The sequence below is a fragment of the Glycine soja genome, chromosome 3, assembly GCF_004193775.1.
Source record: "Glycine soja cultivar W05 chromosome 3, ASM419377v2, whole genome shotgun sequence".
Classification (NCBI taxonomy): domain Eukaryota; kingdom Viridiplantae; phylum Streptophyta; class Magnoliopsida; order Fabales; family Fabaceae; genus Glycine; species Glycine soja.
Window position 1 is genome coordinate 39,904,077 of NC_041004.1, and position 27,540 is coordinate 39,931,616.

At 32.0% G+C, this 27,540-nt stretch overlaps 4 protein-coding genes across 4 annotated transcripts; 1 reads left to right on the plus strand and 3 right to left on the minus strand.

Annotated features, from left to right (window-relative positions):
• Positions 1–516: 516 nt before the first annotated feature.
• LOC114406946 (MDIS1-interacting receptor like kinase 2-like) lies at positions 517–4,913 on the minus strand. Its single transcript, XM_028369829.1, has 2 exons — positions 1,506–4,913; positions 517–1,181 (listed from the first exon to the last, which is right to left on the minus strand). The coding sequence occupies exons 1-2, from the start codon at positions 4,834–4,836 to the stop codon at positions 805–807; spliced, it is 3,708 nt and encodes a 1,235-aa protein (XP_028225630.1). The 5' UTR covers positions 4,837–4,913; the 3' UTR covers positions 517–804.
• A 4,248-nt stretch (positions 4,914–9,161) lies between these two features.
• On the minus strand, positions 9,162–12,507 carry LOC114406947 (protein NRT1/ PTR FAMILY 5.2-like). Its single transcript, XM_028369830.1, has 4 exons — positions 12,354–12,507; positions 11,797–12,014; positions 10,705–11,276; positions 9,162–10,231 (listed from the first exon to the last, which is right to left on the minus strand). The coding sequence occupies exons 1-4, from the start codon at positions 12,484–12,486 to the stop codon at positions 9,334–9,336; spliced, it is 1,821 nt and encodes a 606-aa protein (XP_028225631.1). The 5' UTR covers positions 12,487–12,507; the 3' UTR covers positions 9,162–9,333.
• A 4,981-nt stretch (positions 12,508–17,488) lies between these two features.
• On the plus strand, positions 17,489–19,558 carry LOC114406948 (chromatin-remodeling ATPase INO80-like). The gene is made up of 3 exons (XM_028369831.1): positions 17,489–17,723; positions 17,973–18,070; positions 18,194–19,558. Exons 1-3 carry the CDS (start codon positions 17,649–17,651, stop codon positions 19,194–19,196), a joined length of 1,176 nt encoding a protein of 391 aa, XP_028225632.1. The 5' UTR covers positions 17,489–17,648; the 3' UTR covers positions 19,197–19,558.
• A 2,289-nt stretch (positions 19,559–21,847) lies between these two features.
• LOC114406949 (MDIS1-interacting receptor like kinase 2-like) lies at positions 21,848–25,875 on the minus strand. Its single transcript, XM_028369832.1, has 2 exons — positions 25,598–25,875; positions 21,848–23,194 (listed from the first exon to the last, which is right to left on the minus strand). The coding sequence occupies exons 1-2, from the start codon at positions 25,611–25,613 to the stop codon at positions 22,824–22,826; spliced, it is 387 nt and encodes a 128-aa protein (XP_028225633.1). The 5' UTR covers positions 25,614–25,875; the 3' UTR covers positions 21,848–22,823.
• Positions 25,876–27,540: the final 1,665 nt, after the last annotated feature.

Genomic DNA, 27,540 nt, shown 5'->3' on the forward strand with positions numbered 1-27,540 from the left:
TTGCAACATTAATATCAATTTATCCATTCACTTCCATTCCTCTGCTGGTATACTGTGCAATTTCAGTTGCCTGTGTCTTCTGACTGGAAAGTTCGTAATCCCCATTGAATGTGCACATTATATATATTTATGTTAACATTTGAACATTTGACTAACTTATTCACCAAAAAAAAAATGAAAAAAACCATTTGACTAACTTGAAATTTTATTATGACTTTGCATACTACATATACAGTGATATGGTCAAAGTGATCATTTACTAGTAACTATGTATACAGTTCACTAAATGATCACTTTGTCCAGATCACTTCTCACATTAAGAATTTAGAGGGAGTAACCACACATATGTCTATAGTTTTTTTTTTATTAAAAATCTTGCATGTTAGCCAATAAGAGTAATCAGGAAATTGAACTTAACTTATGTTTGTTAGTACACTAAGAAACAAAAGCACGGTAGAAACAAACTATGTCAAAAGTAAAATTTTCTTACATTCCACTCAGCACATCACCAAAATATTCTGTGTAAAATGCTTTTGCATATATGTAGCTAAAATATATAGGAACACACATAGGCAAGTTTGCTTCAGGTAGTGTAACAGAGCATGACTAATTCAAACATAGATACAGATGCTCCAATCACCAAACCTTTCCTTTATTGTAATTTTAAATGTCAACTTCAAATATAATTGTACTACAGATTAACATATTTGTGTACTACAACAAAGTTTTATCCCACTAGGTAAGTTCAGCAACATGGATTACACGACGACATTCAGCACAGAAATCACAGTACTACACTATATGCTATTTCTGAAACCCAGTAAGCTTGCTTATGGTAATCGTGCCAAATGGCTCTGCAAGAGAAGCCTGCGTAGTAGCCGAAAGTTCTTGTGCCACAGCACGCATCATGGGTCTGGACTCTGGAGCCGCACGCGTGCATGCCAAAGCTATGGTCACTGTCAACACTACTGCTTCTGCTAATTGGCCAGTCGGAGGTGGAAGCCGTTGGTCAAGCACATCCTTCAGTAGCATCTGAGGTTCCTCCATTGATGTCAAATACTTGTTTGAAGACATTGTAGTCAAGAGTTCTCCGGGATGCTTTCCCATGAATATCTCTAATACCACCACTCCAAAACTATACACGTCACACTTGTCAGTCACCCTCATTGTTTGTGCTAGTTCTGCAAATTCCAATTTTTGTCAGTGACTCGCCGCACCCTTTAATTTATATGACAAGTATATGACCAGAGTTTATATATGCTGAAACTTTATACAACACAAGAGTATATTTAAGACATTGGTTAAAGAAATGAAATAATAATAATAATAATAATAATAAATTATTAAGAAAGGAAACATTTATATCTAAAATATCGATAGTTTAATACACGTTTTTAAATTGTTAGAAACATTCAATAAATATATATATTTAATGCTGCCTTAGCATGATCCAGACTAGATAATATATACACTAGAACTTAAAATGGTTGGATCATGTCATGTACCTGGAGCCACATAGCCATAGGATCCAGCTACCGAGGTCCATGTTGAAGTGTTGGAGCTTAGCAGCTTTGCCGTGCCGAAATCTGCAAGACGAGGTTCAAAGTCGGAGTCTAGTAGTATGTTATTCAATGTTATATCCCTGTGAACAATTGGTGGGGAGCAGTCAGTGTGCAGGTATGAAATTGCATGTGCTATTCCCTGCACAATTTTAAGCCTTGCAGTCCAACTTAGTTCCAATTTTCCTTCCTCTCCATACAATACTTCCCCCAAACCTCCTTTGTCTACATGTTCATAAACGAAGAACATTTGTCCTCTCCTAGAACAGAACCCATAAAGCTTTATTATATTCTGGTGCCTCAATCTTGTAAGCAATTTTATCTCATTCTGAAAGCTCTGGCGGTTCACTGCTGGAATGTCATCAGAGTCTGATATATTGAGCCTTTTAACAGCAACAACTTGGCCTGTGAGTAATTGTGCTCTATAGACACTTCCAAATCCTCCTTTTCCGGTGCAGTACTTGTCATTGAAGTCATCGGTGGCCTTAACAAGATCAGAAAATGTGAATTTTCCATCTTTTCCCCACACCATGCTAATAGGCTGATCACTTTTTTCAATGCTTTTGGATTCTTCATCAAGATGCTTTTTTGGGGGCCGCCGGCAAAGTAGGATTCCAACACCAATCATCCCAATAAATAAGACACAAACTGGAATGGTAACACCAAGAAGAACCTTTTCGTTGATCCCTCCGGATTTGTCTGGGGAAAACACTTTGGAACAAGTTAATCCTTTTACCTCACCACACAAACCTGAGTTCCCAACATAGGCTTCGGAAGTCGCGGTCTGGAAAACACGACCTGTGGGGATTGAACCACTCAAGTTGTTGTAAGAAAAATCAATAGATTGAAGGCTGATCATGTCTGAAAGTGATTGTGGGATTGTCCCTGTAAGATGGTTGTGTGAGACATTGAGAACCTCCAACGATGCTAACTTTTCAAGGCCTTGGGGAATAGCTCCAGAAAGAGAGTTGCTGCTGAGGTCCAACATGATTTGGAGTGGGAACAGATTGCCAAGTTCAAATGGTATCTCCCCGGATAGATTGTTATGGCTTAAATTCAGACTCAGTAAGCGATTGCAATCACCGAGCTCTCTAGGAATGCTTCCACTGAAGTTGTTATTTGATAAATCAAGAAAATTTAGCTGAGCTAATCTGCCATAACTCTGGGGGATTTCTCCGGATAAATGGTTACTGCTCAAGTTGAACATGAAAAGCAGGCCTAAATTCCCAATTTCAGATGGGATATTGCCAGTGAATTCATTTGAGTGCAGGCTTAGATACCTTAATTTATTCAACTTACTTAGCTCAGATGGAATTTTTCCAGAAAGTTTGTTGTTTTCCATATCCATACGAGTTAAGTTCACACATTCACCCCACTCCCGGGAGACCTCACCAACCAACTTATTTCTACTAAGTGAAATAAAATTAAGATCTGGTAGTACTCCGAATGCGTTTGTGATGTTTCCAGTTAACTGATTATCATCAAGCCGGACTCTAGTTAGTGATGAACAATTTCTCAAGGACTTTGGCAATGGCCCTGAAAAGCTGTTGTTATTGACTGCCAAAATAACTAGCTTGCCATCACTGCACAAGTCAGGAGGCAGTTCTCCAGAGAAGCTGTTGTTTGAAAGGTAAACATAAGTCAAAGGATTATTCATTCCAAATGCTCCTGGAATGCTGCCAGAGAAGTTATTGGTGAACACAGAAAAATAACTTAAAGCAGGTAGTTGAACAATGGATTCTGGAACCTCCCCATACAAGTTATTAGTGTTGACATCAAAGATTTGCAGTGAGGTTAAGTTTCCAATATCCATGGGAATGGTTCCAGAGAACTCATTGAAGAAAAGATTCATGACTTGGATGTTTGTCAGATTCCAAAGTGTTGATGGAATTGGACCAGAGAATCCGTTTTGTGAAAGGTCTAACTCTTTCATTTCCTTCAGGTTTCCAATCTCTACAGGAATGGAACCAGAGAACAGATTATTGTACAGATAGAGGTAGTTAATTTTTTTCAACAGGCCAATCTGCGGAGGAATATTTCCTGTAAATTTATTGTTTTGGAATTGTAAGGAGATTATTTGGGTCCAATTAGTGATCAGTGGAGCAGAAAATTGACCAGAAAAGGAATTATCTGATAATCCCAATTCTGATATTTTAGCCAGATTAGCTAATGACATAGGCAAAGGACCAGACAAATTATTCCCTGCTAAACTCAAGAAGGTTAGATTTGTGCATAGGCCAAGCTCAGAAGGGATTGTAGAGTTAAAAAAATTTATACTGAGATCAAGACGCCATAGCTCCCTGAGTTGGCCTAAGGAAGAAGGAATTTTCCCATGGGCAGAAATATTATTCAATTCAAGAATTTGAAGCCCAGATACAAAACCTATTTCAGTGGGAACAGAACCATTAAACATGTTATTACCTATGCGAAGTTCTTTGAGATTAGAAAGCTTGGACAAGTTTGGAGACAGTTTTCCTTTTAGGCCAGAGTTGGTGAGGTTGAGATATTCAAGCTTTGCCAAATTGCTATACATGGATTCTGGTATTATGCCATTCCAGTTATTCTGAGAGATGTCAAGGTATGTCAAGTTATGGCACTCAAGTATGAAACTAGGGAATCCACCGGTGAAGACATTGAGATCTAAAGCAAGATGAGTTAAGGAAGGCATTCCTGAATATTGGGACCAGTCGGGAGGAGTTATAAAGTAGTTTGATCCAAGGTCCAGGTGCCATACCTTAGGGAGATTCATGAGCTGATAGGGAATTGTGCCGTTGAGATTGTTGTTGTAAAAACTAAGATATTGAAGCTCCCTTAGCTGGCCTAGTTCATAAGGCAGTGTTCCTTCAAATAAGTTGGTACCAAAGTCCAATAAAGTGAGCTTTGAGAGTTTGCCAATTGCTGATGGTATTGACCCCTCAAAATTGTTGCCATTGAGGTTGAGTTGAGTAAGGTTAGGGAGGGAAGCAAAATCGAAGGTAGTGAGAGTCCCAGTGAGATTGGCATCAGACAAGTTTATCTGTGACACTGTTGTGTTAGTGTTGTCACAAACAATGGCATCCCAATTGCAAAGGGTTCCAAGGTTGGAGAGGGACCATGATGAGTTTAGAGAGGGAGGAAGAGGAGGAGATAGACTGTTTTTCCATTTGACAAGGGCTTCTGCTTCTGTTCTTTGTGATGATGTGATTTTCAATGGAAGCAAAGGTATGAAGAAGAGTATATGAAAGAGAAGAGCATGAACCTTTTGAAAACTTGTCATCATGTGATTCTTGTCTAGCATATGGCCTGGTCTCTATGTTAATGTTTTAATCTCTTATATAGCAGTCGATTTCTGTTTTGGTTTTGGAATTTTGAAGCATATTCTGACATGAGAATCCAACTAGGAATTAGTTGAGCCAGGTTCTGTTGATATTAGGCACAGAGGCAAATGTAAAATATAGGAAAACATAACTATGTGATGTGGTCCACGTTGTGGTTTGTAGTGATTATAATTGAATGTTTTGTGTTTTCTAATCACCGTAGTCAAGTCTTTGGTTCTCTGCTGGAGCTCCAATACTGAGGTATCTCACAAGTTTTGGTCCAGCTATGAGACTAATCCTCCATAGTTTAATCACCCTTAAAGTGTGTGGGTTTGTTTCACGAATTAAAAGTGTATTCTAAGGGAATGTACAAATAAGAATGTAATATTCTCATGTTTATTACAAGTTTTTAAAAAATATTTTCGGATATTATTCATTCTTAGAAATGTTAGAATTTTCTTTTTAAATGTTTTCCTTCATTTTTATTTACATGACGAGAAATAAGTAACTGGTATTCCCATTGGAATATGCTAAAGTTATTTTCTAATATACATATAACTTCCATTTTTATTTATTTTTGAAATATTATTCCCAAAAGTATTAAAATGCAAACAAAATATTTTTTTTATATAAATAATCAACAATGATATTTCCATGTTAAATTCTTAGAAATAACATTCCCTGTAATGAAAAAAAAATCATGAAATAAATGTTGACTTAATATTTTTCACCCTTTTAAGATGTAATATGTGAGAATCGATTCTTTTATGCAAACTTAAATGTGCATATTTCACATGTTTTCCGCCGATAACGAATGTGAGTGTTTGCAGCACTTGCAACGAAGCTCCCATATGGACAGTTTCGATCGAATTCAATAAAATATCAAATTATTTAAAATTTATTTGGTTCTAGTCCAAGTCGTTGCCATGGTCGCTTCATATTTTCCTTTCACTTTTCATATTAGAATAGCTTAATTTGTTTTGTTTGTTTTGAATTTCTAGTTCAAAAGTTCAATTATGAACCAATTTTTAAACTAAAAAGTAATTTATGATAATTTTTCTTATTTATTAAGAAACTAACATTTTTAATTTCTAAAAAGAGCACCAAAATATTTTTTTTTTGTTTTTTTTAAATTACATGATTATTATAAATTATTTAAACATGTATTTAATTAAGAGTTTAATGGTATTAAAAAGTTTTTTTAAGTACAAACAAAACAGATCTCATATACTTTGAAAAGAATTAATTTTTGAGAAAAATAATAAATTAAATTTTAGTGAGTACAATTTATTTTAAGATTAAAACGTATAGGCTTTTTAAAAATATATCTATATTTATATTTCATATTAATTTTTTTAAAACAAAAAAATACTTTATTAATTTATTTTAAAGATTAACTTTCAAACATAACTTGATTTTCTAATATTTAAAATATATATCTTCAATATTTTATTAATATAAAAAATCAATCTGTGAACTGTTTATTAAAATATTATTTTGAAACATAAACTAATATTTTTTAATATATTAAGGCAATATCTTATTTGTAAAATGAATTCTATTAAAATTTAAACGAAGTGTCCCTAAAGTGATGTTTGTTTTCAAAGTCAAAGAAAGCAGTAGTCAGTTTGAAACTAAAAATTTCTCCTTTTCTCTTTTTGACTCAAAACGGGGTGACACAGTGACTCAAATTTTTCTAATAATTCATTTATTGTTTTTGTGAAATATTGTTGGTAGTTTATTGGACGTAGTAAGTCTATGGACCATAGTTGGTCAATGGGTCAACCAATATGCTATATTCTAACCTCATCCCTACGGATGACTTTCAAGTTCGAAAGCTATTTCATTGGAAGAATAATACTAAATAGTATGTAAAATCGATACAAGAACCGAATTCACATTTTTTTTCAGTTACTTACTAAAAAGTATTTTTATCTCATCCCATACGTTTCGTATAATTTCGTCTCATACCAAATAGTAAAACTCTAATTCCTTTTAAAATATAAAGATTAACAAAATGAATTTTATATTTCTGAACAAAATCCTCCCCCATTCACATAATAAAAAATTGAATCCCTGAAGATATATTTATAAAATCCAACTATCCATTAGTTGTATTGTATCTTGCTTGCAAGTAATTAGTTGTGGAATGTTAGTTTGAACCTAAGTTGGACTTTGGATTCCACCAATTTGACACAAAAATACTCAAAAACAAAAAGACATTACAAAATGCAGAGTAACTCATTACTTGCTATCTTTATTTTTTGAATTAACCGGATCCTTGAAGTTAAGATTGATCATGAGACATCATACTGTAAATGCTACCAAGGCGAATTCTTCCACGCAACAAATAAGATGAGGAGCTTCGGTGTGGCAAACTATTATCATTAATTTAATGAGTAATGCTTGTTTTCGTATTAATTCTCTTTAATAGAAACACTCAAATGCCAAAAGCTATTTGATTTTGTCCAGCTGAATTTCAGTTTAAGACACAATAATGAGCTTTTTAATATATAAAATATATTTTTTAAATCTGTTTAAAATTTAGTAATTTTGTACTTTATAATACAAAATCAACTATTAAAATTTATTTTTTTTATAAAAAAAAGTAATACCCATTAAATCTAATAATCAACTATTAATGGTCTAATGGTGTAAATTACACTTGAAAGACACTTAAAATTCTAAAATATATATTGTTTGAAAATAAAGTAATACATTTTTACAAAAATATCCTTAATTTAGTATCAACTCTTATTTACTAGTTTTTTTTTAAAAAAAAAAATTTACAAAATTTCTGGAACCCTACAAAAGTAGGGCCTTAACGACTCAATTTATATGTTATCGTGATAGTAAAATTTTTAAAAAATTATTTTTTAGAAATTTTTTATTTATTTAATTTATTTACAAAATTTGATAATTAAAAAAATTTGATATTTAATTGAATGATGTATTTAGATGTTTATTATAATAATTAAAAATTAAATAAACATGATATTTAATTGAATGATGTATTTAATTTTTTTTATAATAATTGATAATTAAATAAATTTGACATTTTTTTACATATGTAAATATTTATTAAACCTATGATTTTTATTTATAATTTATATATGTAAACAAATTAATTATTAGATAAAAAATAATCATCACAAAATTTATTATGTAAATTTACATGTACATTAAATATAAATTAGGAATTTCAGTGTTATATATAATGACACTATTTATTTATAACTTAGTGTCTATTAACTCAATTGGTTTGAGTATTCTATTAATGCAGGAGACACAAGTTTAAATTAAATCATAAATTATAATTTTAAATAAAATAAAATAAAAAATCCTATGCACACGAGGTGCCCCTAGAAATTCCCAAAGTTTTTTTAGCTTCAATTCTCTCACGAGCTTAATTTTTATATTGTAAAGGCGGGGAATCTGATTTTAGAGGCTTAGCTTTCTCAACCGAATATTACGTTGTCCATTTGCATGAGCTAACTAACAAAGAAATCTTAAGGCCCAATAGAAAGAACCAGCCTTATATAAACTTTGTTGATTGATGACTTATCTCTATTGAGTCTGATCAGTTTTAGTTAAATTTTCTGTTTTAATTAGGTTTTTTTATTAATAAGATTAAAATCTAAAATTTTATTTAAGGAAATCGAACTTAATACACTTAGACCAATGATTAATTGGTATCAACTTTATATATTTAGTTTTGTACTTCTTGTCATTTATTAATTACCATGTCTTTCTTTTCCCTATGTATTTGATGTTTACCTTTTTTATTATTGACCTAGCTGTTGTTAGACTTATCTTTAAAGTTAACGTGAGATTGACATGTCACAAAAGTCATGGGCTATACGTTGGCAGAAAAATTTCTGTTGATTAAAGTGGTTTTTCACTGAATGTATTTTTATATGCACTGAAGAATTATGAGTAGAGCTTATAAAATAAGAAGTGAGACTGCAAAATTTTGTAACTTTTTTGATAAATTTTAGTTGATGATAAAGAGTATATTCAAAAGTTTGTTTTAGAGGGTTTAGTGCTAACATTTAAAATGAAATATTAATGGTAAATATGATGACAAACATAACATGTTTGCATGTAGAAAAAACGTGAGATTGCTGTGTAGAAAGTCATGATGAACCGATTGGAAGCACAAAAACCTTGCAGGATATCTATGAAATATATAAGGTTGCTGACTTGCTGTCTTAGAATCTACTAATTTCACCAAAGCAAACATAGTCCTTCCTTGGAGAAAGCAATGCATAAGATGATAAGAAGCAGGAGATGATGAACAAAAAAATGAAACATGAAAATTCATGCATGTTAGCTTCATTGGCTTTTAAACAACAAAAGCACATTGCTGTGAAGCTTTATTTAACTGAACTGGCAAGGAGCAAGGGCATGATACAATTGAAGCTTAATTTCTTTACATTTTCAAAAGGCTTATAGCAAGAACAGAGAAGCTGTATTCCCTAGGACTTGCCATCTGGTTGTGGGCTACTTAAACTTATTCCAGTATTGTTCTTAGATGAAGCATGGTTCATACCCAACTCCATTTTGGTTTGTGTTACATCATCATTGTAGACATATAACTTGGCAACAACCACAAAGCAAAGTAAGTTGGTAGAGCTTAGCACGGCCAAGAATGCATAGTAATAATCTAAATGGGAGACATTTAGATTATCCAAGATCCAACCCTTATGACCATGTCTAAGGGTGAGATCAGAAACAGTTGAAAGAAGAAAACTGTTAAGAAAATTTCCAATGCTTATGGTGGTTGTGAAATATGATGTTCCCAAACTTTTCATGGCTTCTGGTGCTTGATCATAGAAGAACTCCAACTTAGCAACATCAACAAAGGTATCAGCAATCCCTGTCAAAGCAAACTGAGGGAGGAGGATGAAAATAGTAAGAGGAATTGTATCTTGCGCACCTAAGAGGTGTTTTTCTCTTGCAACACTGAGTCTCTTCCTCTCAACAAAGCATGCAGTGAGCATTATAATAACATGTAGCACAAGGCCAATTCCAAGTCTCTGCAGCAAGGAGATCCCTCTGGAGTTCTTTGTGTAGCGCCGGATCGCGGGAACGAAAAGGCGGTCGTAGATCACAACACTTGTCAGCATGAAGATGTTTACAAATGCTATGAGACATGCTGGAGGGATTTCAAAATGGGGTCCCATGTTCCTGTCAAGTGTGGTGCCTTGTCTGATGAAGAGTGTGGTGGTTTGAGCTATTATGGTGCTTGGAATGCATGTAGTAATCAAAATTGGAATCATTTTCATCATTTGCTTGGTTTCCTCAACTTGAGTCACAGTGCAAAGCATCCACGGTGATGTTTGGCCTGTCTTTACCGCAGCTTTGTCAAGGAAGCTGCAAACAATTTGTCAAGGTTATAAAATTGTTGTGCTGTTCTAGAACCTGTAGTGCATCAATTTGGTGGCTTTGATACTAGTTCCATCAATTAATTCCTTTTCATATTACAAAGATGAATTTAATCATTTAACTTTTAAAATTTTCAATTTAGTTCGAGAAATTAATATTTAGGTAAATTTCATCCTTAATATTGAAAAAAAAAGGAGTTCTGAGCCTGTAGTCAATTTGATTGCCTGATACACACACAAACTGGAAGACCAAATTGCTAAAGTTAGTTGCCAAATTTGATTGATATTTATTTGTGATGATAATAACATTTTTACTAGCAATTCCATTAAATACTAGGAGGGAGAATTTTGTTGTTTATAGTAATTTTATCTTACTCAAACAAGATTACCTTCAGTGGTCTAGACCAAAAAATAATATTTTTACTAGAAAAAACAAATTTGAAGAGCAATTAGATTACTAGCCTTAACGAAGAGCTGTGACAAATTCTGCTTCTCCCTTTGCCTGCATAAAACTCTTCCATGCTCAACTCATGTAGCTCATTTAGATCATGTGGGACATGTACCTTCCACTTCCTCATAGCTGCCACCAAGACCTGAACCATCCTTGTTAAAGGGCTTCCTGAGGGCAATCTATGCCTATAAAGTGGAGTTCCTAAAAGAAACACCAAAACTGAAACGGCTAGCCCAATGGTTGGGATTCCATAACCAAGTCCAAAACCAACCTTGTCTTGTATGTAAACCAAGAGAGTTTGGGCAGTAATGGTTCCAATTAGAATATTAAACACCCACCAGTTGTAGAAGGAAAGCTTTTGGGACCTCTCCTTGGGCTCAAACTCATCAAATTGGTCTGCTCCCATTGTGGAAATGTTGGGCTTGGTTCCCCCTGTGCCTGCTGCAATGATGTACAAGGCAAAGAAGAAAATTCCCACTTGAAACGACGATGCTCGTTGGCAATCCTTGTCTGCTATGCCGGGAGCACATGGTGGCGGTCTCAATGCTGGTAGTGACACTGCTAGAGTCAACAAACACATTCCCTACGACGAAAAATACAAGACCATGTTCTGTAAAATGCAAGATATTGCAACATTCAAAATTATTACCTGGTTCAAGACCACTCTGATTCGTACATTCTTCATGTGACATATAATTGAGTTATTGAAAAACTCAGGTTGTGTATCACATAAAGATTAGCTAAGAATATGGACACAGTTTTGGATCATGTAATAATTTTTTGCGGCATACACAAGTACAATCCAGTGGAGATGACTATCTTGATAAAATTTGCTTTGTTCACAGGCTTGTCATATATCAAACACACCCTAACAGAGAAGATACTTGGAAAATTTGGTATAATCTAGAAGTAATTTTTTGAACTTTTACTCAAACCATATTTTGAGACTTAAATCACGTTCAAATCTACTCAAACCATGATTTTGTCAAACATGTTACTTATGTCATGAATGGTACTTTATAATTTATATTTTCCGAAGTACTAAGATTTGAAAGGTGTAAATGATAATCCAACTTAAGGTTTGCTAATGTCATGTTTCATACCAGAAGGTAAATGGCTGATGCTATTACAAAGGTCCAATAACGGCCAAGATAGGCATCGGCTATGTAAGCCCCTGCAGCTGGCATAATCCACACTGTACCAGACCAGTTGGTAACGTTGTTTGAAGATTTCACAGTGCCCTCGTGGAGCTTCTTTGTTAGATACTGCACTAGGTTTGATGCTATCGCATAATATGCCATTCTTTCAATCATTTCATACCCTATAAACACGTGCATGTAATTACAATTTACAACATGTTCAAAAGTGGCACTCAGTTTCTTTACATGTAAAAGTTGTCAAATAGTTACTTTTATTGCAGATATTAAAAAACCTATTAAAGAAAAAAAACACACACACACACACTCAAATTTGTGACAACAAAAAGTTGCCTCTTTGAGATAATTATATATAAAATGACATATATATAATACTCTAAAATAATGATGAATAAGTAATCACCAAAAACAATATTATATGAAGGAGTAAAAGGGCTCAAATTAAAGCTAGTCAATTTCAAAATGACATTATTAAGGCCCCAGTGGTTGCATTGCATTTTTACCTACTATGAAGGAACAAGCTCTCCATCTTCCAGTATTTGATCTTAAAACGGGTCTACCTTTGAGGTCCACTGTGCCATCTTGGGTGTAATCCTCTCTTCCACTTGCAAAGCCCTTTTCTTCTACCACTGCCATGATACTGTAGATTCATGTGAAGTTTTTAGCTTTTCAAGAACATCTTATATATATATACTTAAGATGTGGAATAGGAATAGGATTTTAGAATTTTGGTTTTCTTAAGCCTAATAAAGTCATGACATACATCATCAATTGTTCAATTACATTAGCTAAACTAACAAACAAATCTAATATAAAAGACATATTTTGTTTGGTCTTTTTTGTCGTTTTCTTACTCATTGTCCGCCTCATTGATTTTAATGCGAAAAAGTCTCTCCTCGTCCGTCTCATATATTTACCATTTTTGCTTATTGTACCTTTAAATTATAGGGTATGTTTGGATTTCAGATGGAAGAATTTAAATATATGTTTGAGAGTAAAATTAATTTTAGATCATATTTGATTATCTTTTAAAAATATGTTTAAGAGTAAAATTTTACTTGAAAGTTCAATTTTAAAAAAGTAAGACTTGAAATATTTTTGTAAATTCAGTTTACAAGCTAAAATTTAATCCAAACTTAAGTTGATAAACTTTAATCTAAACATTCAAATGCAATCGAATTTCTCACTAAATCACTATCTATAAGCGAGCATAATTTTTTTTAGAAGAAACAGTGAAACAAATCAACTATTATTTAGATTTATTTTTCTCAAAGGTAATGTGACTTTGATGCCTAAATAAAGAAACAATTGATATGCTAATTTTGTCCTCTTTCAGTTATTACTTATTAGTTACTGGCTTGTACTGACATGCTCACTATGTTTCCAATCTTACGCTTCCTTAATTACTTGAACTAGTCATTGGTGTATATAAAATAATGAGTTAGAGACTGATCAAATAGAAAATTGTAATCGCCATAAGTATATTCTCTGTGGATACATCCATGTACATGGCGTCAAAGGCTAAAAGCCGGACAGTTATGTTGATTAAATAAAATAACATTAAAGGGTTAATTATGTCCAACATCAAGATGTATAATAGTCCATATATGAACTACATCTTATTGGAAGTACTTTTCAGCTTGTAAAATGTATACAAGCACAATAAAAAAAATACTAATATTGTCATATTTTTCATATTAGAACTACATCTTGTTGGAAGTATTTTAAAAATAATAATTATTTAAAGAACAAGTCTTACATTACATATTTAGGACAATACCTCGTAATATATATAGAGTTTCAACTTGAAACTATTAATTAAGGTAATCAAATAATTATGTGTGAGTTGATACGTGTTTAGTGGTTGATCAATAACACTTTCCTATACAAATAATAAATAAAAGTATACATGATTTATCAGGGAATGAAATTTTACTCATTCAGATTTAAAAATATTTTTTTGAATATATTATTTATGTTTTTTGGTCTTTGACTCTCACATCCATTTTTTTAATAATTGTATTTTTTTCAAAGAAAATTTTAACTAAGAGGAAAATATATGTTAAAAGGAGTGTATAAAAAATACTTATATATATATTTTTTTATTTTCCAAAGTTTGTCTAAGAAACAATAAAATAACATAGTTTCTTCAACAATTTTCTATACAAAATTTAAAAATAAAAACAAAGAAAAAGTAAAATAATGATTTTTCTATTAAAAATAAAAAAATATTTTCTCAAATTGAACATTCCTTGTCATAAAAATCTAAAAAGTGAATTAAATTCAAACTGCCCGTCCAAGATACCCACATATTGGAGATTACTAGTTAATAGTAAATTTGCATATGTAAAAGGCAAATGGGGTGGTGGTGTAGTTGGCTAACGTGTAGGTCTCATAGTTTTCAAGTAATCTTGACTTCTAGCCTCTCACACCTTAACATTTTTTTCAATGAAATTGTCATTTTTTTCTTCAATGTGTAATTTATTGAAAAATATGTCCCTGAAAGATGAAAATACAAAATTTAGTTCCTGAAAGTATAAAAAGTATAACAAATATTTTTTTGTCATTGTTAATGAAATAACCTATGTGACACGGAGGTACAAATTTATACTAAAATGATTGTCAACGTGGATTGCTAACATAGGGACATATTTGTCATAATATTTTTTTGATTTTTTGTCTTCTCACTCCACTGACAAAGATGAAAATATAAAATTTAGCCTCCGAAAATATAAAAAGTACGATAAATATATCTAAACGTTAATAATGAATTATATATGAGAGAAGTTAGGGAAAAAGTGATTAAAAAAAATAGTATAATACAACTTAAGATTTGAACTCTTATACTTTGATTATATACCTATTTATCCATCTATCAAATTGTTAATCAGTTTTTTAATTAATCAATATAACTACTTATTTTCTAAAATAAAATAAATTTCTTTAGTTTTATGATATAAAAAAATTGAGTTATCATTTAAAAAAATGAAAGCCTTTTATTTCTTAAAATTTTTTGTTTCTTCAATTAATTATTAATCTTTATTAGGTACTCTGCCACATTATGTCAAATGAAATATAAGGTCATTGTAATCCCTATCCCTAAATCAGCGAGAAATACAACTCTACGTTCCAAAGACAAATAATAAATCTCTGTATTAATTTTAACATTATTGTATTTTTTATTTAAATTTAGTTGAATTCTTTATTTGTTAGTAATCATTTAATTAATATTATGTATAATAAGTGTTGTCTCAAGTGAAAACATATAATGTTTATCCAAGGGGTTATTTCATATTTGAGGTATATATATACATTTTATTGATTAAGAAAAAATACTTATAATTCCACTTTGTCTTTATCTAGATTAAATTTTGTGAGACTTTTTTTTTTATAAAAAAATAGTTGATTAATTTTTTTTAAGTAAATAAATAAATAAATTTGGTCCCGGGATCGGTTGTATTTTTTCTACTAAAAACTCTTGACATATTATTTTCAATCTAAATATAATGGTACTTAAGTTGAAATTGAGATATGGAATAATTTTAAAGATTAAAAGTGAAAAATTTAGTAGAAATTTGATCAAATTATAGGATATAAGATAAAGTTTTTTTTAACAACAAAGATTAATGTTTGATAAGGAAATCAAAATAATATATATATATATATATATATATATATATATATATATATATTAAAAGATAATTTAAAAAATATATTGCATAAGTACTAAACGAATAGAAACAGTAAATTACAAACACGTAATAATAATAATTAGTCACAATCTATTATTAACGTCTGAATATATTTATTGTATTTTGTATACTTTTGAATACTAAATTTTATATTACCATCTTTCAGACATTAAAAAAAAAGAAATTAAAAAAAACATTATGATAAATATGCCAACCATCCAAGTTGGGAAAGTGATATGTTATTTTATTAACCAGGGACTTTTTTCAAATAATAATTTTGACTCACACCCACACCATAAAACTTTTACATATCCGTGCGCTACGGTACGTTCGCAGTATTGTTATATTATTTAATTATTAATTTATATAAATGTTTTTTTATAAAGATTTGATTATTTATACTCCACGAAAATAATCATGATATTTTTTCAACCAATATTAACAATTGATATAATTTTAAGTTTTATTAAAAACATAGTTCTTTTTAGTTATCCCAAAATCAAATAGATTATTGATTATGATCACACTTAAAAGGATAAAATTGTATGTTCCCTCACCCTAAATAAACATAACTATAAGAATTGAAGTTGTGTATAATCAAATTCCATCCAAACTTCAAATGAAAAAATAACCCACTTTAATAAGGGACTACGGTATTTTTGATCCCTTGTCCTGGTCTCCATACTTGTTATGTTATACATTTTATATAATAATATCATTATATATATTAGGGGAAGAGAGGCATGGAGTGTCTTTCTGAATTTTTTAAATAATAAAAAATAAAAGTTAAATATAATAAAAAATTGACAGAATAAAAAAAATTAATAATACAAAAATAGTGAAAAATTAATGTAAATTAGAAAAAAAAATAAAATTTAAGAAATGGTTTAAGGATAATTTTTTTAATGAAATATGTATTTCAAATGAGATAATTCTCATTATTAACCGTTGTAGATTATATATAATTGATTTACTATTTTTCTAAAAATTATTAAAAACAAAAGCAAAAGCAAAATAATGATTTTGTTATTAAAAATAAGATTTAATTATCTATTAAAAATTTATTAATTATAAAGACTAAAAATAATAAATTTATAAACTATAAGAACTAAATAAATAATTAAACCTAATAATAAAAAATATTTTCTCGAATTGAATATTCCTTAATCCTTATAATTTAAATCACTTTGGTCATGCAAACCTAAAAAGTGAATTGAATTCAAACTCAGTCCAAAATGCCCACATATTGGAGTTTACTAATTAATAGTAAGTTTTTATAAAAGGAAACAAACGGGGTTGGGGAGTATTGGCTAGGGCGCATGTGCGGTATCATAAAACTTATTTTAGGAAAACTCATAGCATAAAACTTGTACGGTACCCGTGTGTAACAGTGCCTTCGCAGGATTGTTATATTAGTTGATTATTAATTTATATAAATGTTTTCTTTATAAAGATTTGATAATTTTATGCCCTAAAAATAATTAGCAAGTGATATTTTTTCAATTAGCAAGAAAAAAGAAGATAAAATCTGGGCCGTGTATTTTAAAATAAATATATTGAAATGGATGGAAATTCTCTGTCACGGTGAGACTCTAGCCTGCAACTTAGATTATTAGATTAGATTAGATTAGATTTTCCAACTAAAAATCATCTAATCTAAGTAATTCGATGCTAGTCCGTAATTGAATTCAATTTATTGCTACAAAAATACCAATTGAGGCAACTAGAAATTGGAGTTTTGTGCATAAATAACAGATGCTTTGGTCGAAGAGTGAGCAACGGTTACTATTCTTCTAGCTAGTGTCCTCGATCAACAACATTCAACTCCTCTGTCTTTCATTCAGTTTCACAAGAAAACAACAAAAAACATTGCATGCACAGCCTGTCATTACAACGGTCACTCCCCACTTTTGCTTTTTTATTATTAAACAAATAGAATCAAAATTGTTACTACCAATTTAAAGAGCGTTACACTCTGAACAACACTCCCTCTCTGAGTTTGTGGAAGATGCCATTGCCATGACATGAAGACCAAACCCATTATTGCCTTAGCCTTCTTCTTCTTCTTGTGCTCAACCTGAAAGCAAAAGAAACAGATCTGAGATAATGGGTTGTTTTCTTCATTGCTTTGGTTCCTCCAAAAGCACAAAACCTAGGCGCAAGGCACAACATCACCACCATGTAACAGCAAACACCCTTCACCTTCTCTTCTTCAAAGCTTCTATCTTTTTTTTTTTTTTCAAATTCCATTACCCTTTTGTTCGGTTCCTCAGAAACTGCATGGAAAAGGCCTTGTTCATTTTTATTTTCTATAAAGTTTAACACTTGCACCTTTATTTTTTTGGCTTTTGATTTTTTTTAATTGGCCAAACAGAGCTTATTAGATTAGCGTTTCTATAACCTAATTGAATCTTTTCAATGTTGTTGCAGCGAATTGCTAGAGACAGGTTGGAGCAACCTACGGCGTGTTGTTCTGTTCAGGATTACTCCGAAACAGTGGTACTTAGCACTGCATCACAAGAAGTCCAGTAAGTAATTTACTAATTGAGTTTCTAATATTGTAACTTTTTTTTGTTTTTCGCAACAAAGCATGTTTGATTTTTGGGATTGAAGTTTATTTATGATTCTGATAAAATGGGTTTGGGATCTAGGGCTAAACCTTTGGAGCAGATAAACGTGAGCCCTAAAAAGAAAGTAACTTTTGATGTCAATGTGAAAACGTACGAGCCCGAGCCTGATGAAGTTGCTGATTACCAACTTGAGAGAAGTGAAGAGGGTAGAGAGGAAAGTGCTTTTGTTGAAAAGTTAAGCCAAACAAAGTCTTACTCTGAAGTAAGTTCGGTGACTTCAGCGAGGTCTTACCCTACAAACCATAGGTACCACAGTTGCACGTGTAGTGATGATGAAGATGGAGCAATGGAGTATTGGGATAGTGATGTTACTGATGAGGATGAGGATGAGGATGATGATGGTGATAGTGACATGGGAGAAGAGTATGATGAAGTGGAAGAGGATTTTGAAGATGGAATAGTGTACTCAAGGTCAAGAAATGGTGCTAATCAAGTGGTTGTTGGAGAGGTGGAAAGTCCAATTCCAATGCATGATAAGGATCTGAAGTCAATTGGGTTGAACTCCAATGTTCGAGATAGGAGTGTGTATGTTAATCCTTTGCTGAACCCTGTGGAGAACCTCACTCAATGGAAAACAGTTAAAGCTAAAAGGGCACCCCCATTGGTGTCTCAGAAGGAGAATTTGGTTTTGAATCAAGAGTCTAGAGCTGCATTTGGAGCAGAAACAGAAACACCAAAGAAGTTGAACCGGGAAATTGCAGTTGATGCTAGCCTTTCGAATTGGTTGGGTTCATCAGAAACTACACCTGTTGTTAGCAAGGGTTTGTATGCGGGTACCCCGGAGAGGAGCAGCAGCAGTTCACAAGGCTCAAATTCAGTGGTGAGCCATGAAGATAGGCCTATTTTAGGTGCATTGACAGTTGAAGAGCTCAAACATTTTTCGGCTTCTTCTTTGCCAAGAAAATCACCAAGGGATGAGATGATGCCCATTATAGGCAGTGTTGGGAGCTACTGGAATTGTGGGGGCTATGCTGAGGATTCTGGCTCAGCAAACCGAGTAAGATCAAGAAAAGGGTACATTTGAAGTGAAATTTGGATCAAGTATTGGTTGAGGGTCAATTTTGATTGTGAAAAATAAGAGAGGGAATTGGCATTTCAACCCCATCAGAGACAGTATTAGAGAAAGTTGTTCCTTGTGGTATGTTAGACAACCTTCCAATGATGTGATTTTGGGAGTGTATTGTGTTGGGGTGCAATTTTTTGATTCTTTTGTGAATTTGATAGTGTTTGTTGTTTGCTTTTCTTTTGTAATATGCGGTTGGATTAATACTATTGTCAATTTGTCATGTATGTACTCCAAAGGGAGCTTATTTATCTGCTGTATATTGTCTCCGCATTTTCTTCCATGCTGATGATTGATGAAGAAGTCACAGGGGTTGAGAACAATGTTATATGTCTTAACAATGACTTAGAGTGAAGATAACTTACCCTGAGACATAATATGAAGGCATTGAAATAGGTTAAATAACCTTAAAAAATAAAATCTTATTATGACTCTTGGCTCAATTTACCAGCCTATTTAGTAGTACTAAATAATAACTCAGGTTTAGCCCTGAGAAATTTATTTTTTTTATCATGATTTATTTGCTATTTAATGTTAGGATTTATTTGATAGGATAATTCATATATTTTAAAATGGTTATCTAACCGATAAAACTTATTTTTTTTTATCAAGATACAGTAATAATAATATGACTTTCCTATAAGTCTCTATACTCCCTGGAATACTACTGTTTTGACTTTATTTATTTATTATGGTTTCTCTGTATTTCAATCTTAGTTTGACGCTTCGACCTTTTCCTCAGGGTGAAAAATATTTCTTCATACACCTACGATTCTCTTTGCTCCATAGTCTATACACACCTTGGCAATTTCAGTTCAAATTAATGATGAGACCTGCCACCAACTTATTTATATATTTATTAGCTTAATCTTATTACCTTAGCATTTTGGTTCAAATTAATGACGAGTCCTACGATTCTCTTTGCTCCATAGTCTATACACACCTTATTTATTTTGTTTTTTTTAATGCAAAGAAGCAATTATTTAATTTGTGATGGGATTTTTGACAGCATCCCCCTTTGAGATGAATTTCTTTGTGATATTTGTAGGGTTCAAAATACATATAATTGTGTCTCTAAGAAAAGAAGATGAGTAAATACTCAATCAGTGAATTTGCAAGGCACAAACATTTAGGTCCTTGAGTTGTAAAATAAAAATTCTCTTAATTTGTCAAAAATTGACAAATTTATCCTATCATTTATTTCAACACAAAAGACACAATTTATGTGACATTAATAATCCATTTTGATAGTGAGAAATTGGACTAAGTGAGTCGTTGACTTGGATGAACAAAATTGTCAGTTGAAATTTCAACGGACTAATTTGTCAATTTAGACAAAATTTCCATTTTTTACGACATGGGTAATACAAAACGAAATAAACCTTTGTTATCCATTCTCACCAAGTCCTACTAGGGTAATAGTTGCCTCTTTTTGTGTTCCTTCCTTCTCTGAGTGAGAGTGAGAGTCCATGGGAGAGAAAAACCCTTTGATCGCCATCGACAATTGTGCTCCGACTGACATTTGAAGACGAAACCAATTGTTCTCGATCAATTTGGTCAAAAGGTAAGCATTCAATATTGGACTATTCACATTTTTTGTTCCTCTTTTTGTGGAAGTTGTTTGGTTGTGCGTGACTATGTCTTGGGTATTTCATTGTTGCTTGTACGAGAATACATTTCTGATATTTAAAAAGCTATCATTTTTCGTTTCTAGAACAAATTTAGGATTTAGGGTTTGTATTGATATGTTTCTGTTAAAGTGTGAGTGCACTCTGTTTTGGGTATAAAGATTTGACAATGGGCATTGATAATAGTTTAGATATTGAAATCGTGTTGTTGGTTATAAAAACCGTATCTTTGTGTTGCTGCTTAAGTAAATGGTCTTGTATGTGAAGAAATTAATCATGTTCTTTTCATGGATTGTAGGATGTCTGGTCACATCAATCTTATTGTGCACCACAAGGGTAGATTAGAAAGGGATGATCATGGCACATTGGAATATGTGGACGATGAGTTTTACGTTTGGGAGAATTGTGAAGTGGATTTGATGACATTGTGGATTGTTCTTGACTTGTGTAAATCTCGTGGGGGTTATCAAAGATGTGTTGTTGTTTTTTTTTGGATCCTAACATTAACAGGAATGGTGAGTTGCTTTAATTGGAGAATCACAGAGATATCTTGCACATGTGCCACATAGGTATTGCTCACCATGATAAAGATGTGCATGTCTACTTTGAGCATATAGTGGATGATTTCCCAAATCTTGTAGGTGGTGAATCAAATTGAGGATGGAACTGAAGGTATTGAGACTGACCTTGACAAGGAAATTGAAAGGATTACTAACCAAATCTGAAATCAAGTTAATAACTTTGTGAATTGTTGATGCACAAAGTAATGTACAAGAGCCTTGGGTGGAGGAAATGTTAATTACGTTCCCTGCTATGTTATGTTTGATTTGTATTAATGTTAAAGTCCTTAAGTTCAATGTTATATTGCACTGAATCTTTCAATTTGATCTTTCAATTGCCATTATAAAAGCTTAGCAAGGCTGCCATTATACGTGATGCAAAAGAGATATAATATGTTAGTCTCATTTTTATAAATAAGTGACAAATCAGTCCAGTAGTCAATAATATTATTTGATGTCAATTAAATCCCTAAATCTAACAATTGGTTGACAAATTAGTCCAACATGTACAATTACAAAGATTCTCATTTCATGCAATCTAACAACCCATTCACCATCCCTAAACTGGTCATAAACAAATCACCATAACAAAAAAAAGGAAACAAAGTATTTTATAATCTTCAATTCCTTTTGCAAGTAATCAATCATCTCCCTTAGCTCTTCCATCCACCTTTCTTCAAATGATTTCACCCAATAATAAAATTACATTTTCCAACTTCTTGCCATTCAACAATGGGTAGTCAGTTTATTATTGCCAAAAAAATGGGACAACTAAAGTAATAGTGTAATAAACATTAGTACAAATTGGAAACAACCTTTGACAATGAGCAAATGTAAAACAACTTCCCTAGATTTTTAGAGGTTTTTTATTTTCTAATTACAGCCTTTAACATTCAACATAACAGTCATGGCTGCCACCACCATTGTTGGATGACTCACATTCACCACCCATTAGCTCCCACTCGATTTATGCAGCAATAGAAGAAGATAACAATGAGATGGACGTTGGAGGAGAAGATATACAACTTGGATGGGGGAGAAGAAGAAGGGGACAACTATTGGAAAAGAAGAAGCTATTAGGGGAGAAGTGGTTGTGCAAAAAAAATAATTTATAATGGTTGGGGGAGAAGAAGTAGCCATTGGGTATCAACGGTTACTTTATTGCTGTAAAAAAATGGAAATTCATCTTGTTTATGTTAACAAAAGAAATAGATGGTGGTATGGATTTGTTGGTCTTTTTACAAATTGAGGGACAAAATTTTATATTTTCAAAATTCATGAACCCAAGTGTCAGTGCCTTGCAAATCCAATGACTAAATTGGATATTTACCCAGAGAAAATTGAACAATGTGTACATATGACTACAAGAGCTATTGCATCTACAAACATTGAAAGTTAAGTTAAATAAAAGTTGCTATCTCAATCTCAGAGTCTAGTTGTGCACTAGATTGTGCAGTGTCGACATGTTGAAAGCTAGGCACAGTGAGTGTGAGCAACTCTTGGGACACATGATTCATGGTGGGTCGACACAAAGGATTTTTGTGAATACATTTTAGAATAAGTCTTAATACCAACATTAGGACTTCAGCTGCAATACCTTTAGGCGGAGCCAACCTTTTATCTAGGAAATCTAAGAAGTGTTGACCAAATTCCTCAGACTCTAAACACGGAAGGACCTCCTGAGGGTACCTCCCCACCAGAATTTCTAGTGCAACAATCCCAAAACCGTAAACGTCACATTTTTCTGTCACCTTCATTGATAATGCAAGCTCTGCAAAACATTACACATAAAAATGCCCAAAGCATCATGAGCAATACCTGTAATATTCCATTTTTCGTAGTTTAAATTAAAAATGATTATTATTTATAAATAAATAGAGTTTTATAAAATGATAAGGTTTTTATAATTAAATAAATAAGGAGAAATAACTTTATTAATTAAAATAATAATTTTAGAGAAAATAAAGAGGATATTTTATTTATTCATTTGTTAGAAAATAAAATATAGTTTTAATAAAAATAAATAAATAGAGTAAATAAATTAGGTCAGTTTTCACACATACGATGGTTCTTCTTCTCCTCATTTTCGTTTTTCCCCTTCTTTTCCTAAAATCCTCTCTTTTTCCCGTAGACCACCACTAAATCTGTCTCAAAAAAATAATGATCTCGGACTCATTCACCGTTGGATCGTCATGAAATTTGAGAACCAGGTTCGGAACTCAGTTCCAAACATTCTCACCGTTGGGAATTTTGAAATCGTATTGAATCTGAGAGAAATATACTTCACATCGTAACCTTTTCTTTTCCCGTAGAAATCCAAAACTATCTCGGTAAAACTATGATCTCGGATTTGTTAACCATTGGATTTTCGTAAAATTTTAATATGTCGTTTGTGATTCAATTTCACACACCTTCACCGTTGGGATTTGCTAAATAATATCCAAGGAGAGAGAAAACAGAATCTCACGAGACAATATAAAATGGAGGCTTCAATCCCTTCTTCTTTGACGTTTGAGAACCCTATCAGAGCAATCAGAAAAAAAAATTTAGAAATCTCAGGAACTTGTTAGAGATGCCGCTATCGCTGTCAGAAGACACGTGAGCCTGCTTAGAAATGAGATGAGTTTATCGCAATTGGGATTAGAATGAACATGTGTAGGGATCCTTAGAAAATTAAATTGAGTTTATTTTAGAATGTTTATTAAATTATAATTTTTCCTTTATCATTATAAATACAATATTGATGTCTTGATGCAAATTGGTTGATAAAATAGAGTGATCTTGGTATTTTTATTTTTTTATCTATGATTTTGATTAATTGATTTCGGTATAATTGTGTGAAATTATTTGAGGAGTTTTACTCCCCCATGTTGTGATAAATTTTTTGTATAAATTTTTATATTGAGATTATGAAATGGTGATTCAAATTGTGAGTATGTGATAGTTTAAACTTGTGATTAATGGTGAAATAGATGTGTATTGAGATGTGTGTATGAAGTTGTGAACTATGAACTGTACAATCACATAATTGTAAGACCCTTTAAGGGCGATGAGTATTGTGATAAGATCCACTATGGGAACCCGACGAGTTAAAATGATTTTGAAAACAATTGAGTAGTTGTGTGTATTGCATAGTTCATAGGTAAAGTGTATATGATTCATGAGGTGTGATAACGTATTAATTGAGATTATACCATTATGATTGAGATCGAGTGTATGTGATAAATTGTGTATGTATGTGATTGAGATGTTGTGTGCATTGAGTTGTGAACTATGAATTGTACAATCACACAACTATAAGACCCTTTAAGGACGACGAGTTAATGCTAAGTCCCTTTAAGAGCGACGAGTTAATGCTAAGTCTCTTTAAGGACAACGAGTTAATGCTAATTCCCTTTAAGATAAGGAACCTGTGAGGCTATTTCCTGACATATCAAGATAAGTAAGGTTGGTTGGGATGCTGGAATTTAGTCCTGACTTGTGAAGATCCAATCTCCGAAGCCTATGGAGATTTCCAATTGATGATGGTATTGGTCCTTGGAAGACATTTTGATTCAATTCAAGCACCTCAAGGTTTGACAAGAGACCAATCTCCTTTGGTATAGTACCGTTAAGCTTGTTTTTTCCAAGCTTCATGTGTTTGAGGTTTGTAAGGTTCTTAATTTCTGCCAGAATTAGCCCTTCAAAGTAGTTATTTGTCATGTCTAGGATTGTCAAATTCCTAAGACTGGTCAGTAAGTGTATTGGAATCTGTCCAGTGATTGTGTTGAGTGATAGATCAAGAGACACAAGCTTTGGACATTTAGACACAAATGGGGGAACTTCTGTGAGATAGTTATAGGTGAGATTGAGTTCAGTTATGGATGCCATGCCCTTAAACTGAACCGGGTCAGGATTCTCCAAATAATTTGCCCCTAGATCAAGAAACCATAAATTCTGCAAATTGCTAAGTTGAACTGGTATTTGATTTAGGAGTGAATTATTATTGAGAGAAAGAACTTGAAGTTGTAGGATGTTTCCCATTTCTGGGGGGATTGGAAAGGTGAAATTGTTGCTACTTAAATAAAGTATTTTCAGCTTTGTTGCATTTCCAATTCCAGCTGGTATCTCTCCAACAAGGTTATTCATACTGACATTGAAGTTACTGAGATTAGAGCAGGCTGAGAAGTCAAACCTGTTAAGGGTTCCATCTAGGCCTGAATTGTGAAGCTTTATCTCAACAACAGTGCCTGCTTTGTTGCAAGTAATACCGGTCCAGTTGCATGGATTGTTGCTGTTGTTTCATGAAGGCAGCAAGGGAGAGTTCAAACTGTTCATCCAGGTTCTAAGAGACTCTTCTTCTTTCTGTGCTGAAATCTCTCCAAGTATACAAGACAAAACCAGAGAGAAAATTGTCAGCTGAAAAGTTTTCTTCATGCTGGCAAATTTGGTGTAGTAGTTCAACGAAGAGAAAATTTGTTCATGTAAGAATTTGGAGAAAGTGCTGACAATACATTATTTATATGGAAGTTTGTACTTGTTAAGTTGTTAGTATTTAATGTTTCTTTTCTTAATATGGGATATAATTTCTGAGTTAAGTATCATAGAAGATATATTTGTTTTAGAGAGCTATATAATCCCAGCATTATCTCCAAATCTTATGTCACGTTAGGTATTTTAAATCATTTAAGTTGTGGATATCATGTTTTGGTTTAGAGCTGAGCATTTCCACTGGCGTTGAATCAGGAACAAGCAAAGAAATTACCATTATTATATGAATTTGCTTTGAGAGAACTTTGAATGATGGATACGATCGTGTGTGTGTGTATATATATATATATATATAGTATGTTTCAATTCCTGTCTCTTTATGTGACAACCTAAGATGCAGAAAGTTTGAATTGGTATATGCAAATTGTAATTTATTATTATTATATATATTTGTAATTCTTGTTAGATGGTTACCTTATAACATGGTTACATTCTATAAGTTTTTATCAGTAATCTATCTCCATACAAACAGGATGTATAAATTATACCGTTATTATGTGCTTGAGTATTACTAAGAAGTTATACAATGTGTTTAATACGATACATCATCTTAGAAACCAGTAAAGTGTTGACTGACAGCTAAATGAGCAATAAATTGTTTGGACTACAGAACTTTACAAAAAGAAAGGAAGTTGAAGTTGCATCCTATAATAATTTTATTAATTAATATAATCACGATAAGAAGTTTATAGTTGACTAACAAATGATGTGATTGGCCTATTGGGCTTCTAATTTTATTAAACTGTTTGTAAAAATTGTTGAATTTAGCTGTGAACCTAATTTTGAGCTTGTGAATTTGCTCTTTCGCAAAATTGTCTTACCTTGTGATGCATGTATATATTTTTGTATTTATGATATGTTAATATTATACCAATGCACTCTTCATTTTCAAAAAATTATATATAAATATCTAGAATATGTGTATTTAGTCCTTTTAATTTTATATATTTAAATTTTTGTTCCTAACTTCATATTCCTTTTATGGTAATAATTATTAATTTCTAATTTTTAAATTCATTATTTACTCTGATTTAGGGTCTTAGATCCATCCCTAACAGTGATAAAAATTAAAATATTTACAAATATTAAAGACTAAAAATGATTATAAATAACTTACAGAAATGTATTAAATTATATTTAAACTTTTATCTCAACGTAATGAGTATATAAATAAGGAAGAGACAAATTAAAAGTTATGCGACGAGATAAAAATACTTTTCAGTAAGTGATAGGAAAAAAATGTGAATTCGGTTTTTGTATGGATTGACCAATTGATTTTTCATACTATTTAGTATTTTTCTAGATATAAAATAGACTTTTAAGCTTCTGTAGGGTCTGTCAAAAAAAAAAAAGTCTTCTATAGGGTGGAGTCTTAATCCAACTACGGTCCACTGCATGCTACGACCAATTTACTAACAACAATATTTAATGTGAATTCAGTTTTTATTATATTTCATCTCAAAACTTATTGGAATTTGAGTATTTTTCAATACACCCCTTCACGTTCAGCATTTATTGAGCTTGGTGTGTGAACCACAAACACCACAAATGGTAGGTGTTTATCCTAGCGGAAGCGAAGACAAGGTC